At 39.9% G+C, this 19,024-nt stretch overlaps 1 protein-coding gene and 1 long non-coding RNA gene across 3 annotated transcripts in view; one reads left to right on the forward strand and one right to left on the reverse strand.

Moving 5' to 3' along the window:
- The window catches only part of glra4a (glycine receptor, alpha 4a), a 60,094-nt gene extending 49,226 nt beyond the window's left edge, over window positions 1-10,868 (reverse strand). Inside the window, exon 1 of one of the 2 annotated variants that reach the window (XM_042493342.2) lies at window positions 10,407-10,868. In XM_042493342.2, the coding sequence (XP_042349276.1) occupies window positions 10,407-10,474 (68 nt within the window). In that variant the 5' untranslated portion in view covers window positions 10,475-10,868. The remainder of the gene's footprint in view (window positions 1-10,406) is intronic. The other variant, XM_088080902.1, reaches the window with a different exon arrangement.
- LOC148188866 (uncharacterized) overlaps window positions 1-19,024 on the forward strand; it is a 142,302-nt gene that overhangs the window by 62,033 nt on the left and 61,245 nt on the right. The gene's annotated exons all lie outside the window — the stretch shown is intronic.

Raw genomic sequence — 19,024 nt, forward strand, 5'->3', positions numbered from 1 at the left:
CCCCCCGCAACTGTAGAAAGTCGAAATGCCAGTGCCACACTGATTAGGATTGATCTTGATTATTTTGAGAAGTTCATACATGCCATTTGTTTATCAGATATCTCAAATATTTATTTTTTAGCTTACTACTTACTAGTATTTAGTTTTACAACTCCAACACGATTACCATGTCTCTACTGCATCTTCTGAATCATAATATATTATATAAATACCTAATTACATTACATCATTCAGTATACTGTAGCAGACAGGTAAACTTTAGATTTCATACAACCTCATAAATAATATGTGCAGTATGCTCTACTACTGGTAGCTTTAGCCTGCAGTATGTGGCTGATAAATTACAGACCTCTGTAATTACTGATTTATTGCAGTGTGGCCATTCTTAATGGTTCAGTTAATGGTTCAGTTTTGATTCAGTTAGCAGAGCTTCAGTTTGACTCCACTGTTTCTTTCCATCCAGCCATACATTATGAGGTTTGGTTTTTGTAGGACGTACTTCCCCTGCTCCCCCGAAAGCAAAGTTTAATCAGTGTGGACTGTATGGTCGGCCATAATGACATGATAGAGGGTTTCTTAATGGACCCCACTCCATGTTCCTAATTGCAGAGAACATAATGACCTACGGCAGTGAACCTCAGAGCCAAAGTGCTGCTCCAGTCAATAAGTGGCCATTTTAATCTGAAGAAGAGTGGAGAGATCCACTTAATTGCATTACCCCTTACCACTGTGTCACATATTTTGTTACCTAGATATTGACTCATGCAGCGTGCTGCGTTGGTTTGAGCTGTGCACAGAGTGAAAGATGTTAAAACAAAGACATGCATGTATTTGTATGCACAACTGTCGTTTTATAACCCCAGTGAAGCAGAAGTCTGCACATCTACTCTGCTCCTACATCAGCTATCTGCCTGGTCTTTCTCTCGAAGTCATAGCAATTCAATTAATTTTTGACTTTTCTGTCTACGACTTTAGTAAGTGCTGAAAGGTCTTTTTGCAACCTGGTAGTCTGACTGTAGAGTGTCCATTGTCAGGAGTAATAAGAGGCATACTTGCAGAACTAATAAAAGCTGTGGTATGGGACTTTCCTCATAGGTGCACAAATAAATGTGTCCATGTACATTTCGCTGAAAGCGTGTCAAAGCCCAAGCCTATGCATATAAGACTGGCCCAACATAACAGTTTGAATAATTAACCAGGCATACGCCGAAAGCATCCGTGCACCAAACAAAAATGAAAAATAATTTGTGTATTTGCTTCATCATTCAGATCCCCTTCAAAATATATTTGGTTCTTCCTTGACCCATACTGCACCCTTCCCCCAAACTGAATTAAAATCGGGCAAATAGTTTGTCAGTAATCCTGCTAACAAGCAGACAAATAAAAGGAAATGTAAAGGAAAATATTTGAATGGTCAGAGTTATGTCCAAGTAAAATTACTCTGCTTAAAGCTGTCACAAAAGTCAAAGTCACCACTACTGTCTGAGGGAAACATCTGGCTCTTAATGCCAACAATACACTAGAAGACTTTGAAAAGACTTTTGAAAGACTATGCAAGTTTTTAGTCACACACTGTAAGTTTTTTCAAAAACTGGGTATCTTGCTGAGTCACTATTCCCAAGACTACAATTGGATTGCTTTTGAGATTATTTCCCATCCTGCTCCTATTGGAAAACACCAAACTCCCCTTAAGAAATTTATGACATATTAACAAAACATCGGGTGTCCACAAAAACAGAGAAACACAGAAAAAAGGTGTCGTAAGTCAGCAGATCTTGTCAATTTGACATCAATAATACTACTTCTAGAGAAACCATATTTGTGTTCAAACTTAACATGTTTGGATTTTGTTGCCTGAACTGGCTACCAGACTCTTGGTTAGATGCGCTATATATATTTAGCTGGAAGAGACCAAAAGATTCCTCACTAAAACAAGTGCTGATTGGTGGATCAATCACCGACCAAATTTAACAACAACTGTTGTTCACTCCACAACTCCAGTTTCTCCTTCTTTTACACATTACAAGAGAACCAAGACTTCTTGTGCCTCCCCGTAGTCGTCCCCCATGTTCATGTTTACTGGCTACCTGCTTTGCTGCTTTTTGTTTGGTGCTAGATGCAGCTGCTGGTTGACTTAAGACTTAAGAATGACTATTAAGAGTAAAACTCTCAAGATTTTATTAAGACATTGGAGAGTTGTCTGCGTTAGTAAAATCACTTGAAAAGTCATTTGGTGTAAAGCCGGCATTAAGTTGCTTATGTTGCTCTATGGTGACCAGCTAGTGTAACAGTTTGCTGTGAGAGTGAACCAAAACAGTAAAGAAATGGGCTGTCAGACCAAAATAATCATAAAAGATGCTAAAATATTCTGTAGAGCAAAGGGGAACTGAGGAGTTGGGTGTTGAAGCTGTGATTTGTGTCACTTGCGTTATCCCTTTTAAATTTTACAGAGCAATTAAATCCATCATTAATATGAAAATATTGGATAGAGTAGTATATATTTGATCATGTTTTTGCCATTGAGAGGATCCACATCACTGTCTTTCTCTTTTCTAACTCTGGTTCTTTGCTTATTCTTGGATAAAACTACTTGCATTGCAGTCTGCAGGGTTGAACAGTTTGTGGCCATGAGGTGATACATTTCAGTCAATACTTTCTTTTACCTCTGGCATAACTTTTTCCCTGCATGTGTGTGAAGCGAGTGATGTGCACCAAGCACAAAAACACATTTTAGTTTGAACCTCTATGAAAGCATGCCTGAAAGGTTTTGGTGGTTCCCGCATGACCGATGGACAATGTGCATTTTAATGCTCCTCCGGCTTAGCATTAGCTGGCTACATATCTGTGGGGATTAAAAGTTTACCCTGATCTGACGCCCATCAGTTACACTTCATGATGCATTTATTATTCAGTGGCTTGGGGTATTGATTTCAGCTGGCAGCAGAGGCATGTCACAAACACATGGTTTAGTGTGAGCGAGGCAGAACCCATTTCTCCTTCAGGATGAAAAATAACATTTTTGTAAAAGCTATGACTATAGTTTTTAAACTCACATAGTGTGGGTTTTAATGAGAAAACTGCCATATTTCAGGAGACATACACCTTGTGGTTAAACACAGCTATTTTCACTCTCCAGCATCAGAATCTTGGTGAAAATATGTATTTTTGGTGGCAAAGGAGGTTATGCACATTTCATATAGGAGAAACAGTAAAGGTCATATGTGGTGTGATTGAAATAGGGAGAAAACCATCAGTCACATCTCTCAGCTCGAGGTGTCAGCCGAACACTGAGGGCACCGACTGACTGTGGAGACCATCAGCAGGCTGTCACCTCCACCATATATCCAAACACAAATCTAATGCTTACTGAAGCAACGAGCAGATCTGTGTCAGACACCGCTTTCTTGTCAGGGATTTTATATTGGCCGAGTGTGTGCACGACTCCCTTTTTTCATTAAAAGTTTCCCATACAAATATTTATAATCAGCAGGGAGGCTAGTTTTGCTTAAAGCGAATGTTTCACTTTGAAAATTAAACCAGTCGTAGAAAAAACAAATCCAGACATTCCTCTGAGAATGAGTAGAATAAATAATGACTTATTTGAAGTTTTTTTTCTTTCTTTTTTTGATAAGCTACAATTAAATCTGCATATCCTCGATGGAATTTAAAGCTTACCAGCGCACAAATATAAACTCTTTGTTTATCTTTTGATGAATTTCCTTTGTGTCCCTCGTCTTCACATTTCATTGATAAGTATACCTCTACTGTTCTCGGTGGTGCTGGATGTGGAGAGCAGACCGTCTGTTCGACTCTTGTCTCCAGCTTGGCTCTCATTTTTTAGTCATTAACCCACGTAAACATCCCATCTGTCCCCCTTTCACGCTTCCTTTTCGTCAGCACTCCTCGCTGCTCTTGTCTGTGTATCAGCCAAGTGCGCGGGGATTTCCTGTGTTTTTTTGAGTGGATAAGAGAGCCCTAAAAGTGTTTGTGACAGTCGAACTCAAGGTGAAATCTCAGTGACATTCAGTTAATAGTTTTTTCACACTGCTGTGTACAAAAAAATGTACAAATTAAACCCTGCATGTGGATTCGAAGCATGTGACACAGCTGCATGTGATACTTATTGCTTTCAGTGCAACAATTTTAAGTGAAACTGGTGTGCAAATGTACTCTAGAATGGCATTTTCTCAACCAAGTTTTTACATGCACATCTTTTTGTAAGGGACAAGTAATATTTCCAACAGCTTGTTGGTTGTGAAACATTTAAAAACGAAAACACACATTGCTTTCCTCTTCCCTCTACTGTTTACTAGCCTCCAGATATTTCTTTGCTGTTGCAGATTCTTCCACACCAGCTGGGACTACCATCAGAATTTAATTAAAAGCTATCACAGAAAGATTGTGTCCTCGCAGCCCATCAACTGAGCTTTTGAAGTTTGGACCAGCTGAATTGTGTTTTACTTATTTCTAGAGTTGTTTCCTGTGAGGAATGCTGTTTTTCTGCTCTTTAACAGGTGTTTCTCTGAGAGGGCCTCAAAAGAAAACAAGTCATTTCATTACGAGACGTTTTAAGCACATATTGGCTTGATATAAAAAAAAAATGTATTTATTGCCTTGACTAATCCTTTTCGCTGTGGATGCCCTTTTTCACTTAACATTTAAATTTAAGTTTGTGATTCATCATCTTGACACACTTCCAATTAGTTCAACAGCAGCTTAAGTCCTTGGTCAACAGCTTGAAGGTCCAGTCACACCAGAAAGTGGCACAGCAAACTTCATCTATCAGAAGCTTGGTGACGTAGTGCTGCAAGGGCTCGTTGGTAAAGTACTGTGCCTGGCGACACTAACCACTAAAATGCCAGCCATCTTGGAACATGCCAGCACTTGTCAGTCTCAGTGGCTGTCTGAAAGTTTTATTTCACTCTGCAGGGCCGTATTTTGGCTTTTTTTCTTAGAATTGTACAAAACATAGGAAGGTCAACTTAGGTGTGCAATCAACCAAAGAGAGTCTTAGACTGAAAGTTTGACCGAAATTCTACCTACTCTTAAACCAAATAATTGGTTGATCGGGGAAGAACAAATCTGCATGTTATCTGTAGATTTACTAAATTGGCCACAGTGCGCTAAGTGAACTATACCTGGTAACACTGTGTCCACAAAGTGTTTTTTTTTCCTGAATCAAGCATATTTTTAAAATTCTTTGCAATGGAAGTGCCATGGTGACAAGACACCGAGCTTCTCCTCTGCGCTGAGCACTGGATGTTTAGCATTTTTTCTGGTTGGCTCAAAAATGTTCAATTTGGTGTAAAATGCTGATCTCCTCCCTTTCACTTTGCAGTCCAGTCACAGGGGAGGAGGGCTGGAACAAATATCACAAAGACCTAGTCTTGCTGAATACCAACAATGGAAGAGAAATGAATACTGATGAGAACATAGACTGGCAGGTCCGTCCACTCTTCTGCTTCAGCCCTCCCTTCATTCAGAGCAAGTAGGTTACTCAACTTTGTGTTGACATTTTTACTTTCACAGATATTCCCAATTGTGGCTGCCAGATGCAACCAAAGTCTCTCGGCTGAAAAACATGCTGCACCGCAAAAGAAATCACCCGGGCGCACACAACCAATGAGAATTAGGTCCGACAAAAGCATATCTACCAACCTATCGACCAGAGGATGTCAGCCCTAGTCAGAAGTTGTTGTACAATCAGCTCCTGTCTCACAACTGTCTGCAAGCATCCCGCTTTTGTGGAGCAGTTTATACTCTTTATAGTTTGCACTAGTGGACGGTGCCGCACAGCTAATAAGTTGCAATAGCTTCCTCTGTTTTTAAATACTTGAGTTCTGTGTTTCTTTAAAGGTCAGCACTGTGAAATCAGTTTGCTATTGGTCAATGCTTAATCTTTGTGCATCAAAACCCCCAAAAGTTGAACTTTACACCAAATATTTGTGTGGGTTTACTTGTCCCTGCAAGTGAATCCACTGATTGCAGTGATTACTGTAGTGAATTAATAGCAATGAAAATGTTTAAATGTAGCTGTGACCAAGCATTAAGAGAGGCAACTTAACAGTTAAACAAGTGGTTATTACAAGAGCTCAAAGTTATTTTTAGTACTACAGAAATATCAAGTACAACTACAGTGTTCACTTCATATGAGCATTTGAGGAAAAATGTTCTATATCCCACTTAACCTGCAGCCTTAAAATGAGAAGTTGGTGTTCAGGAAAAAAGTTAACTGTGTTCAAGGAGAGTTATCCTCAGGGATGTCATTTGGTACAAAATGTTATCATCCATTCCTCTTCACATTGACCAGTCCCAAACCACCTCCTTCTCCATGAACTTCAAACTTTCTGACTTGCAGTTTTGAAACTGTTTCTAAACTATAGTTATGTTAGAAGATGCTGCTGATAAAATGCCTGACAACAGCTGATATGGGGTATGCATGGACCCTGGGTAAGGCTCATCACTCTAGTTTTTACAAACTTTCACAGAAAAGACACATTAAAAGTTGTTTTGCTTCCTGCTATAAGAGGACACTGTTCAGAAAAGAATGAAGCTGAAAATAATGAGCTCTCAGCCTTAAACACAGATTTGGGGACATTGCTGCAAACTGGAAAGGCTTTGTTCTTTGATTCTGAAATTTGACATTTAAGGATGATCATTTATATACATTTTTCTGTTATTAAACACGATTGCAGTAACACTAGAAGTATCTCAGTGGCATATACATCATCTTAATTGGGCATCTATGAGGACACAAGAAAACAAAATGGACACTGAAACACAAATCCCCCAAAGTTTTTTTTAACAGTGTTCAAACTTTTAGGTTGGATTTTTTCCCAGTGACAGCACATTAAAACAAAACCACATATTTAAAACTGAATGGGAAACAGAGCATGACTCAGCAATAAAGTCTTCTTTTCTCTAAAATAACTTTCATTGTTAAAGCCCCAACTGGATAAGAGCATTTTTCACTTATGCTCTTCTCCACAGATGTCAGTCATATAATTTGTTTATTTTGATAATTCTGCCACTGACCCACTTTCTGAAGATTTGATGACTTTAAGTAAATCCATTATCTGCTTGAAATAATTAGTTACAGTTAAGAGGGGAAGCCTTACCCCAAATCTTTCTGCCACACACACAAACACATGCACACACACTATCAAGTGGTCACTCAATAACCAGGCTTCTGAGGACCGAGCTCCATCAAATGATGAGACAACTTCTCTGATATTTCCAGTTCTGACTCACGATCTCTCACTGACTGGAGGCAAGGACAGCAGGGATCCTTGGTGCGATTCACTGCCCTTCACTTCAATGCAATTCACTACGCTTCACTCTCAATTTGCCAATGAACAGACACACATATGATAACTAGAGGGTGTGGATACATTTGCACAATTTCTGTGTCCGTTGTTGTGATCTTCACATACTGGTGAAGTCAGCATGTGTGATCGTTTTGAGCTAAATACAGTATCTCATAATAGAGTCAACAAAAAGTCTCTCGGCTCATTGTTCTTCGGGCAGCAGTGCACCAGAAACAAAATCAAAGTTGCACAAATCCAAACTGCTGTTAAGGACTCCGCTGTGAACAAATACAAGAAGCATGACTTGAGTTCAGCTTGTTAATGACAATGGAGGAGCCTGCAAATAAGAGTTAACTATACCATACGTTGAATTTTGTTATAGTCCCCAACTCGGTGCTCACAGTTTCAACTGGAGCCACAATACCACCTCACCATGTGTGTTAAAGCCCAAGCCTATGCATATAAGACTGGCCCAATGTAACAACACTGTTTGAATAATTAACCAGGCATGGAAAGTGTCCGTGTATCTGCTTCATCATTCAGATCCCCTTCAAAATATATTGGGTTCTTCCTTGACCCATACAGCACCCTTCCACTAAATTGAATTAAAATCAGCCAAATAGTTTGTCATTAATCCTGCTGAAGAGTATGCCTTATATTATATTATTATATTTATATTATTATATTTCTCCCTTGAAAAGCTCCTTAATGAAACCTGGTGATAAAACCAATATGCAACTAAACTTAGTGGCAGAAAATGTCCAGGAAACGAGATTCTGGGTTTCCTTCAAGCTAGCGTTTAACCCTCAAATTGTGCAAATTGAAATTCGAAACGTAAAATAGGCTTAACTGAAATATGTCAAAATAATAAAAAAAAAAACTTTTTAGTTTTTACAATCACATGAGGGGGTATTTCAGGAGATTCAAAAAAGCCATATTTCACAAAACTGCAATGGAAACACTTTTTTGGCTTTTATAGTAAACATGATGCTATGGCTATGCATTTGTCGTAAGGAACTGGTCCACTCGTTCATGATGCAGCTGGCATTAGAAGAGGTGTTATTGCATCGCATAACTCCTCAAAAGAAGCAGATCATCCGGAAGTCTTGAATCCACCGTTCCTCTGTGAAATTGTGGACTATCACCTCCCAGAAATCCCTCATACGTGGCCACTCCCATGTATAAGGGGCTTAGCTTTCCATTATCGCTCGCATAACATTTCTACGACGCCTTCCACTGGAAATAATGACGGTTAGTGCGGTAGCTGCAATAGAAATAAACCTGCTAATGTTTTGAACATCCATCATCATGCTTCTTGGAATGTTATTGCGAGAGGAGAAGTCACATAACATCAATCAATGGAAACGCAGTCATCTCGCAATTGTGTTTTATTGATATTTCCAAGATATCACTTCAGTTTTGCAAAAATCTGAAATGAAACTCCCCCTCTGTCTTTCTCTCACACACACACACACACACAGACAGATCTCCTAACCCTGAGCCACGACCCTCTCAGATTATGATATGAACTTTATTACGCCCATTACTCCTGTTTCTCATTTCTTTTAGTCGACTACCATCCAGTTCCAAACCGATCATACAGCACTAATCCAGTTCATGCACTATTTTACATGACAATCTTTCTTTCAAATCTCTTACACTTCCTGTCTCTCACATCCACCACCCCCCTCTCTTCATCTCATCTCCTCTCTCCTATCTGAACCATTTCTCTCCATCTCCCGGCCCCGTCCTCCACTTTACTAATCTCCCTGCCGCCTCCAGCTAAATGAATCACCCGCTCAATTTCTTGTTCGCATTTCTCTCCATCCCAGTTTGCTCCAGTCCCATTTTCTCCCCCCTGCCTCTCCACACCTTCATCAGATTCTGCCTGCCTTTTACACCTCCTCTTCCTCCTCGCTCACTTCCTTCCCTCCCTACGTGGTGAGCAGAGAGGCTGGTAGGAGAGCATATAATTTCTGAGAGGAGGTGCTGTCAGTTGACTGCTCTCCAGGCTAAGAGCTGCTCTCCTCGCCCCTGGGTTCACAGAGTCACGGCTCTGTTCCGCTCCAGGATTATGCAGATCTTAATTCCCTTTCGCTCACACCTGAGGTTGGCAGGGCATGAAATAAGGAAAGTGTTCGCGGCAAATAAAAGTTTTTGCCACCAAGAAGGATAGAGAGGACGAAGGAAGGAAGGATGGAAGGAGAAGAGAGAAGGGAGCTTATATGAAGGAGGCATGAGGTGTGTGTTTGGATAATCTAAGAGAATAAATAAGAGAAAGAGGAGAGAGGATGCTGATTCTGTTTGTCCCCAGACACACTGAACACATACCGACTGTAGCTTGCCTGCAATAATTACACTTCTTGTGCTGTTTCTGAAAAACAAGGATGCACACTCTCTGTATGCATGCCCAACAATGAAGGGATGTTTCCTAATGAGCTCTCAGTCCACATGCTGTTGGTAAATTCTTAACCACTCTATGAATATTATATCAAACACTGGAGTCTTTACGTAACCCTTTAACCTCTACCAAAGCCACCAATCAATCATGCAAGACAAGTGGGAATTCCACAGGTAGTTTGCGATCTGGGCATGTTTTCTGTGCGCTTTATGACAACAAGATTTCATATCTGATGCCGTGTTTTTATGGTAAATTCTTGACATGGAGGGTTATTAGTACATGTGCTGCCTGTTTACAAACTGCGACCATGATATTAAATTTTGAGTTGGTGGCGAGAGATCCGAGTTTGCTCTGTGCGTAAAATGATTATTTTGGGGGAAATCGTGCGCCCGCTTGGATTTAGCGCATTGTAACGAGCCTTTTTCCTCGTTAGAGCATTTGTTATCATGACAACAACACATGATAAATAAACAGTTAGTTGGAGGTAACTTAAACCCGCTTCTTAGCCCCAATAATTACTAAAACAAGCGATGGACAATTATGAAAAAAACGATGTGGTCCCAAAGTCAATGAAATGACAGATATGATGCGAACAACGACTCTGATGGCCGAAAAGTTAATGTCAAGCAGTTGGAGAGAGAGAAAATAACTCGCACAAACACAGAGAGGATTAAAAAAACAACCTTAGTGCGCCTCACCTGATAAAGCCTCCTTGGAAAAAGCAGAAAGACAAGACATACAGAATCCGAATGACCTGTGGGAGCATCCTCTGCTTTCAAATCTCCCCTCAGTCCCGTTGAATAACTTGCAGAAAATTAATTTCGGAAATCAGCAAATCCACTGAGCGGCTGGTGAGACTGGGCTGAAGGAGGAAGGCATCGTCTTTCTCTTTTCTCTCTCAGTGATCCAATCTTGTCTTTGGGGAAACTTCTCCCCCTCCCACCAAGTCCAGAGGGCTGCACACATCCACACAGCAGGCTCTGCGCTTCAGGCGGCTGGACAGCGCTGGTCACTCACTCAGCCTGTGTTGGTGCTTGTGTTGAAGGGGAGTGTCGGATTGCGTGCCAGTCTGTGAGGGTTTTTTTTGTGACAGTGTGGTTGCGCCTGTTTTTTTTTCTTCTTCACTCCAAAAAAATTAAAAATGGGGTGTGATGATTTAAAGGAACGGTAGCTTTTGTTTCGCCTCGTGCGTAATTAAGCTTAATTAGGATGGAGGCAGTAATGGCGGCGATGATGAACTAAATTGCAGTGTTGAATGCGCTCTGGTGATGACCAATCTGGAGTGAAACATTTCAGTTAGGGGGAGATGTTGGAGGAGGAGGAGGTCTTCGGGAAGATAAAGCGCCTTTGTGTGTGTAGGAGTGCAGTCTCCGGTAGAGTTTTTGTAATGAGCTGAAAATGGTGTTGGGAAGTTTTAGGGGTTTTGCTGTTGTTGATTAAGTGTGCACCTCTAACTTTTCAGTTTTTGTTTGTTGATTTGTTTTTCCTTTTATAAGCTCTGTGTGCCTCTAAGGCTATTGGAGAACAGTGTGTGTTGAAATACTTTGCAATGGACTTTAAAGCTGCATTTATCAATATTTCAGATAAGACATGGATCAAATAGTGAGATGTTATGTGAAAACACAGAATTACCAACCAGCCCAGCTGGCACCGGACATCCGAAAGACATTGGACTCTTAGGTGGGACAGACGTAAGGCTTTGGTTGGAAAGAAAAACAGGTTGAAGATATTTTAAATGTCTAACTACGTTAGAATTTCAAGCTATGTGTATGTTAACATTATGATATTTTGTGGATTTTGTGCTTTATTCTCCATACTGAACAACTTAGTGTCATTTTTCTACTTGTAGATGGCGTTAGCGTGAGATGTTTGGAAGATGTTGGTTTTAAGCTTTGATGTTTAGTAACCATGTCAAGTCATCTTTATTTATAAGCCCATTATCACAATCACAATTTGTCTCAGAAGGCTTTACAGCAAAGACATGCCCCTGTCCTTGGACCCTCAAAGGAGTTAAGGAAAAACTCCCCCAAAATAATCTTTAGCAGGGGGCAAACCAAAATGTAAGAAAATAACAACATCATCTGTCATCAGTACTCTGTGTTAAATTCATGTTGGCATTAAACGTTGTCTCGACATTGAATTTTGGTCGCTTGACGTCACAACCTCAATTCAACCAAATATCATATAAAGGCCAAGACACGCTAAACCGACATTGCAGAACTAGCAACAATGAAAGTCCCCTGCTGTGTCGCCTCATGTCGTTGTATCTCAGCTAAAAAGTTGCACATGAACACACCAAACCATCAGCCAAACAGCATGTTTGTTCTGCACCTGCATGAGAGGAGGTACCCCTCAATATAAGCAAACGATGAACATCTGTTCGTCATTCAAAAAGGGAAACCGATTCCTGTTCTTGACACTAGTTGACCAGTAAGCACATTAACAACACAATCTAATGTTGAAAGAGCAAAGCATATTTACTGCGTGATGGTGAACGACACAAACCACAAAAGTTTCTGCTAAAGAGCTCAATAGCGAAAGAAAAAGTCAGTCAAAGTTGGGCCGTTGATGATCATGTTGAATAAGCGGCAGCAGCGGTGGAGCCCGTCAGTGAATGAAATCACTCTAAGGGGTGGTTCAGCTTTGCATACTAGAAGAGAAACGGTAATGAGGAACGTCAACAAATGGCTTAAGTCAAGAGGGAGTGAGGTCATAGTCTTAAAAAGTTAATTGTAGATCTGAGACCCAACTCAAATTCTGGTCACATGCCTATCCACAGTAGTTTTTGCGGTCAATTCTATCATATTTTGCATCAGAGAAAAAGCTGTTGGTACACAGTCATGCTAATTTTAACAGAAACTAAAAATAGCTCTTGGTCCTTGATGAATAAACACAAATTTAGCTTTTGTTTGTTACTAACATATCAGTTACTTCAAAAAGACTAAGGCTGCATTAGCTTTCTCAAAGCAATGGGGGTGTCTCAAAGGCAGTATTCCTATAGTTACTTTCCTTGTGGTCATGGATTGTGTCTTTACCATCAGAAAATAAATCTCCGTGGTGTCTTTCTCACGTGCAATGTCTCAGGTTATAGATCAGTGTATCTGCACTTTCAGGATCCATTAAAGTCTCTGTATGTTAGAGATCACAGGGCAGATGCACAATGTGAAACATCGCTCACCGGGTCTGAACATCAAATTGCTTCTGTTGCACTCATTCATCTTCCTGAATAGATTCCACCCAACAGATCCAGTGTTTCCTACGCAGGCAGAGGGGTTACTCTTTTTTCATGTTCTCTTTATGTGGGAAAACACAGCAGATTAACCTTTACCTTTCACAATTACTCAATCTCCTTGTTCCTCCTGCACTGACGCATGGCTATGAAAGCTGCATTGGATTTCTCTCTTCTTATGAAGGACTGGAAAATCATAAGCCTCTTTGGCTTTTCACTCTGATAATTAATTTACACTCTTTTTTATTAATACTGTATCAATCAAATGCTGCTTTTGTGTTTGGCTCGGCTGCATGAGCTGGCAGACAGACTGTCTCCACTGTAGCAGAAGTCACTGCTGACAGTGCCAGGCCAAGAAATCCAGCACACAATCCCCTGTAGAACCACAAAGTGTCGTTTCTACACTTTTAAGTCACCTGGTTCAAACATTATCACTCTGTTAAATTGGCATTTGTAGTAGTTATCGGTGTTACAGTTTGAAAGCCCCTCATACACCGTTAAGTATGTTTAGATGCCATAATCAGCCGTTAAGCAGCTGCATGTATCGTTGCTGTGTTTCCAACTGTGTTGGTTCATTGTTGGGAGACATTATTCTATCTGCAAATAAAGGAATTTCCCATTTAACACTAGTGGAAAAAAATCTTGGTTTGGGTTAAAATGAACACATTTCTGCCTGAATAAGTTTTGTAACAGAAAGCCATCCAGGTAAACTTCTCTCGTGACTGTTTTTTAGTGATGAGATTTCCAGCAGCATTTGTGCCCTTAAGCATTGATATTTTTTAGCGACATGCCACATATTTCAAGCAGCATTTTTCCCCCAAATGTGTGTGTTTTTTAGCGACCTGGCATTTCCAGCTGCGTTTAAGACCCCAAATGTGGGTGTGTTTTTAGTGTTCTGTCATGTTATTTCAAGCGGTGTTTGTGCCCTCAAATGTGAGTGTTTTTAGCAACCTATTGTGTTGTTTTCAGCTCCATTTGTGCCCCTAAACATGGGTGTTTTGGAGTGATCCCATGCAGCATATCCAGTGGCTTTTGTGCCACCAAACATTGGTCTTTTAAACCAAAACATAATCATAACCATATTTAACATAACAACACATAAAGCACAGCATTGTTGAAATTTTAAGAAACGTTAAGTTTGCCGTTTTTTTGTGATATTGAGATAGGAGTCGGTGTAGCAGGTGCCTTGTTATCCATATCTATTATGCTCATTTGCTCTATTAACAACTTTGATAGAGTGATAACATTTGAAATGGATGTTTAAGCTTAAGAGTGGTATCAATGTTCTCATGTAAATTCCCTTAAGACCAAGAATTTCCCAAACAATTCCTTTAAAAAGTGACCCAAATATAAGTTTTTCCTTTCTAAAGAGTGTTCCCATTTCCTAAAGAAGCTGGTCACCGTGGTTTTTACTAAAAGTTATTCAAACAGGAGTAAATGGTGCATTTTTGGGGGGCACTATTTTCAGCAGTGGATTAATACACATTGAGTCTGACAGTGAGTATTTTGACAAGAAAAATCCAACTAAAGTAAGATTCTTACACCTCTAGTTTATTTAGTGCTTCAAAATGAAAATAAACAACTCTGAAAAATAGAAAATAAGCTGCTGATAAGTGATATCTGTAGTGAATGTTGAAAATGTCAACCCTTTTATCTTGCCTGTCACTCTGTAACCTCTCACCCTGCCCTGATCTCACCTCTGCAGATTAATGGCTGTCTTGCCAACGAAAGGTCAGGCTGATCACTTCGGCCTTTTTCCCCTTTCACCCATATAGCCAAATGGAAAGTGTTATTTGACTAACCTACCTCAATATAACCATGAGCCAGGCTTCTGTTTTATTCATGGTCACATACCAAACTTGACCTTTTGAACACAGTAACCTGAAGAGATGTTTAATATTGGCCCTAATACTTCCCCAACATTACATCATAGGCTTGTTACCTCACTTGGTCAGGGTATGGAAAAAAAAGAAAGAAAGATCCTGAGACCATGATTTCATGATTTAAATTGCAAATATACCCATAGAGAAAACATTTTAGGTAATCCTCCAACCAACAGCGATCCATTATGTTGTCATCATGTCCAGCATTCTTGCAATTGCTGTGAAAGTGGTTTTAGCTGCCTAAGTTGTACCTCAGAGGGTTTTCAACACTTAGTCCCCAAGAAAAGGTTGCTCACTCTAGCACAAAATCCCAATCTCGAGCCCCCCACCCCCTGAGGGATTGACCTGTGGCTGAAGTAGCCTGTTTGAGGCCTAACCTCTTCCTTATCCTCAGCAGCAGAGTAAATAACATCCTGCATGGCGGTTGGTCTGGGTGAATACAAAAAGCTTTGTGCAGTGGTCCATGCTGCTCATGGCCTAAAGACGTGATTATCTTCAAAATGTTTAGAGAAATTGAACATGGAGACAAGGTCAAGGAGGCGTCTTCTCTGGCTGTATCTCAGCTGTTTGGATTTGATAGGACTTTTGTAACAGCTGTCTTCTTCCATCAGTATATCAAACCGTTGTCTATTTGTCCTAATGATTTCAAGGTGACAGATGTGCTTGTTATTCATATTCACTAGAAATGATCAGTTAACATGTTTAGAAATACTAACCATAATCATAATAAGGCGTTTTTGGACCAAATACTTCTGGACATAGGCGTCTTATGAGACTATGGACCTCTGGGCACAAATATGCTCAAGGCCCCACCACCTTTCCTACATAGGATATAGACAAACAGACTTTTTGCTGACTTTTTAAAAATGTCGGTTGCAGGTGCTGCATTGGCTTATGTGTTTATCCAGTCAGCTTACACTAATGTCACTCAGGGTTCCTCTGTGCTTGGAGAGTACCTCCTTGAAACTGGAGGAAAAAGAAAAAAGGAAAAAAAAGTTCTTCCAAATGGCTTTCTAAGAGCTATGATAGCTTTTAGTTCTTGCGGTGTGGACGGAATAAGTCCCTGATTAGACATAGCACTCTTTGCAGCTTGCTGCGTCCTTTTATATTGTTACCGGGCAACCACCAAATCTCTTGTCCATTGCTTCACTGGTATTTTGCTGTGAAGTAAACTCACAGATGTTCTTTAAAATCTGCATAAAAATGGCCAAGCGGAGGGCCCTTTCTCTGGCTGTGATTGAGGGTGAGAGGCTGTTCCCAAATAGTACACGGGAAACGGTGATCCGTGTGGGTACATGAGACCCTCATAAAGAGGAAAGACCACATGGAGCCACCAGCTGGTCCAAGAGATGGTTCAAAGCCTTTTTTAGGATGAGCCTGTGACAGTTTGACAATCTGCCGTAATCGTTGTGCCTAATTATAGTTGGCATAATGTTAAAAAGTAGTTGAGGTTAAAATTTGTTCAGATATGTGTTACAGCTGTCCTTGTGATGATGAAAGTGAGCATTAGCTTACACATATTATGCACGATACCCAATGTTGTCATTGCCACCACAGAAGTCCCGCGTCTCACTTACTTTGATTGGACATGGATAAAGCACCTTTTTTTTCGTTTTGAGGTGTTCAGGGCACAGAGAGCGGCATTGACAGGACAAGGGAAGGCGCTCAGCAACAAGCAAGGGAGTTCCTCCGGTCTGAAAATGTCTATAGCCCTCACGGTGAGAGGACATTAGCAATATTTTAAATCCTTTCTCCATTGTGTATGAATTCTTGTCTTCTTAGTGGCTTTTCACAAAGTTTGTTTATAAATCTAGACTTAAGACTAATCTTTTTAGCCATGCATTTTATTAATTTAGTTTTTTGCTTGTTTGGTTTTTAAGTGTTTTGCATTATGTGAATCAGAATCAGAATTGCCTTTATTGTCATTGTACGTGCATACAATTAGTGATGCTACTCTACGGTGCAAATTTAAACAAAAAAACTCAGGACATTTAAAAACAAGATGCTTTAAATCAAGTTTATTATTATTTTGTCATAATTATATTGATAATGTGGTCGACAGTGTAAGTAAAATAAATTAAGTTTCAGTAAGTAGAAATCTCAATTACAAGTGCTGTAAAAAGTGTAATAAAATAAAACGCAATAGAAACAAACTATTATTTTAAAATGTATTTTTGGTTTCTTGTTCAGTTTTCTTTCCTTTTTCTTCTTTGTAGCTTTTGATCAATTGATTAAGACTTAACTTTTAGTCTGATTCAATCTCTGCAGTCTCACTTCCCATTAGAACTTAAAATGAGTACTTTAGCTCTGTGTGGATTCATGAATATACATCAAACAAAGCAGTGTTAGATAAGTGCTGTGAATCACCAATTAACAAAATTTGTATGAAAGGAGCTTTCCTAAAAGTTAGGAGGATAAACCTTTTCAAGAACTACCCACCATTCAATGAAGAACGTGCTTGGTCATATCTAACCTCCTCATACATAAATATGTGACTCAACCCATTTCAGCCTAATCCTCATGGCCTTTGCTGTTTGCTCAATCATGTTTTCAGCTCCAAAACTTGACTTCAGGCAAACTTTATTTAAGAGAAAAATGCTTGTAAATATTTGATTTTAAATCACTTGATTAAATGTATGAAGCTCACAGGGATGAATGCTTCCCGTGTATACATAAATGTGTGGCGATAACAGGTTTTCACAGATGTATAAAGTAAAGAAATAATCCAGACAGACATGACTGTCAGTCTCTGCGCAGAAAACATCCATTCAATTTGTACAGCCAGCCAAAGTAGACAGCCCGTCCAACAGAGAGCCGATAGGCTTTGACAGACGGACATGGTCGCCACGGAGGAAATGACAAGGCAATACAGAGTCAGTCAGAGTCAGTCAGCCAAATTATTGGAAGATTACAATGTCAAAGTAAGTTTAACACAATATAGGCTCTACATGTTATTCATATTCGGGGTAGTCAAAGACTCTTTTGTGATTCATGAGCACGTAGTTCACTGCAGCACCGCCGCCCTCCATTCAGAGGCAATCTCCCTCAAAGAACTTATGAGAGGAGAAAAACTGTATTAAAGGAGCTTCCACCTGTATTATTGGAGGTTCAAGGTTTGGTTCTGCTGTTGGTGATTCAATTTTTATGAATAGTTTGTGAACAGGATTAGATTTTTGCATATACAATATTTGTGAAAAATGCAGCCACATTGTCACATTGATTAAGTTTGATCTTTAACAATATCTCCCACGGTCAAGACATATTTCTCTGTGTTCTCTTGTCTCTTTTCTTGGCCCCTGAGAGCAACCCAATCATATGCATGTCTCATCAATTGTGATAACATTAATATTAGAAATACAGGAAGTCCCCATTGAACCTATTTTTTTATTTAAGGATTTTGAGGTGAAAATAAGGCCAATGTCATTCTTCATTACCCATATTGTCTGCTGGAATTCATTGCTGTGTACGGCTGCCTGCTGGTTTAACTTTGGGCTAACCTACTTACCCAAGTTTGACTGTCTAATCCTTCACATGGGAATGCCGTGTGCACTCTGTTGTAGAGCTGTGTTTGGCAGTATCACCATGTCTGTGTCTTATTACCATAAAATTGGGGATAGAATAATTGCCAAATATATGACAATAAGCCTTAATGCACAAGAAAAACAAGTAATTATTGCAGTGTTCTTCACCTCTGTGGCTCAGACTAAAACTTCCATTGAGGCAGACAGCCTTTATCACTTGACTGACAAATAATAAGAAACTCACAAAGCGCCGCTGTCTCTAGACTCTACCAAAGATGCGTTAACCCAGATACAAAAGAAATAAATATATTATGTTCTATAGTTTTCTTGCTATCTGACCTGATATACAGTATATGTCAGTCTATGACCCCTGTCAGGAGAGCACGGCATCTGCTGATATCGCCAAACAACTGCACAGAGCTGCACAGAGGGTGGTCAAAGCTCGACCGAGGGCCTGTTATGTTTAACCGTAGCATAAATAACTCGCCAGGCTAAAATTGAAATAAAAGGTCAGACTTAGATGACAGACGTGAATATGGAGGCACAGGTTAGGCAGCCCACTGAGGGAAAGGTCACAAGTGAATGTCTTGGAGGCCTGATCAAAGATAGTTTGTATCTCCTTTCAGTGTTTTGCATTCCTGTGTTGTCCGTCGCTCATGCTAAAGAAGGAATTGAACAAGCAA

The sequence above is a fragment of the Plectropomus leopardus genome, chromosome 8 (genome assembly GCF_026936395.1).
Source record: "Plectropomus leopardus strain MGB_pleo_1.0 chromosome 8, ASM2693639v1, whole genome shotgun sequence".
NCBI classification, from domain to species: domain Eukaryota; kingdom Metazoa; phylum Chordata; class Actinopteri; order Perciformes; family Serranidae; genus Plectropomus; species Plectropomus leopardus.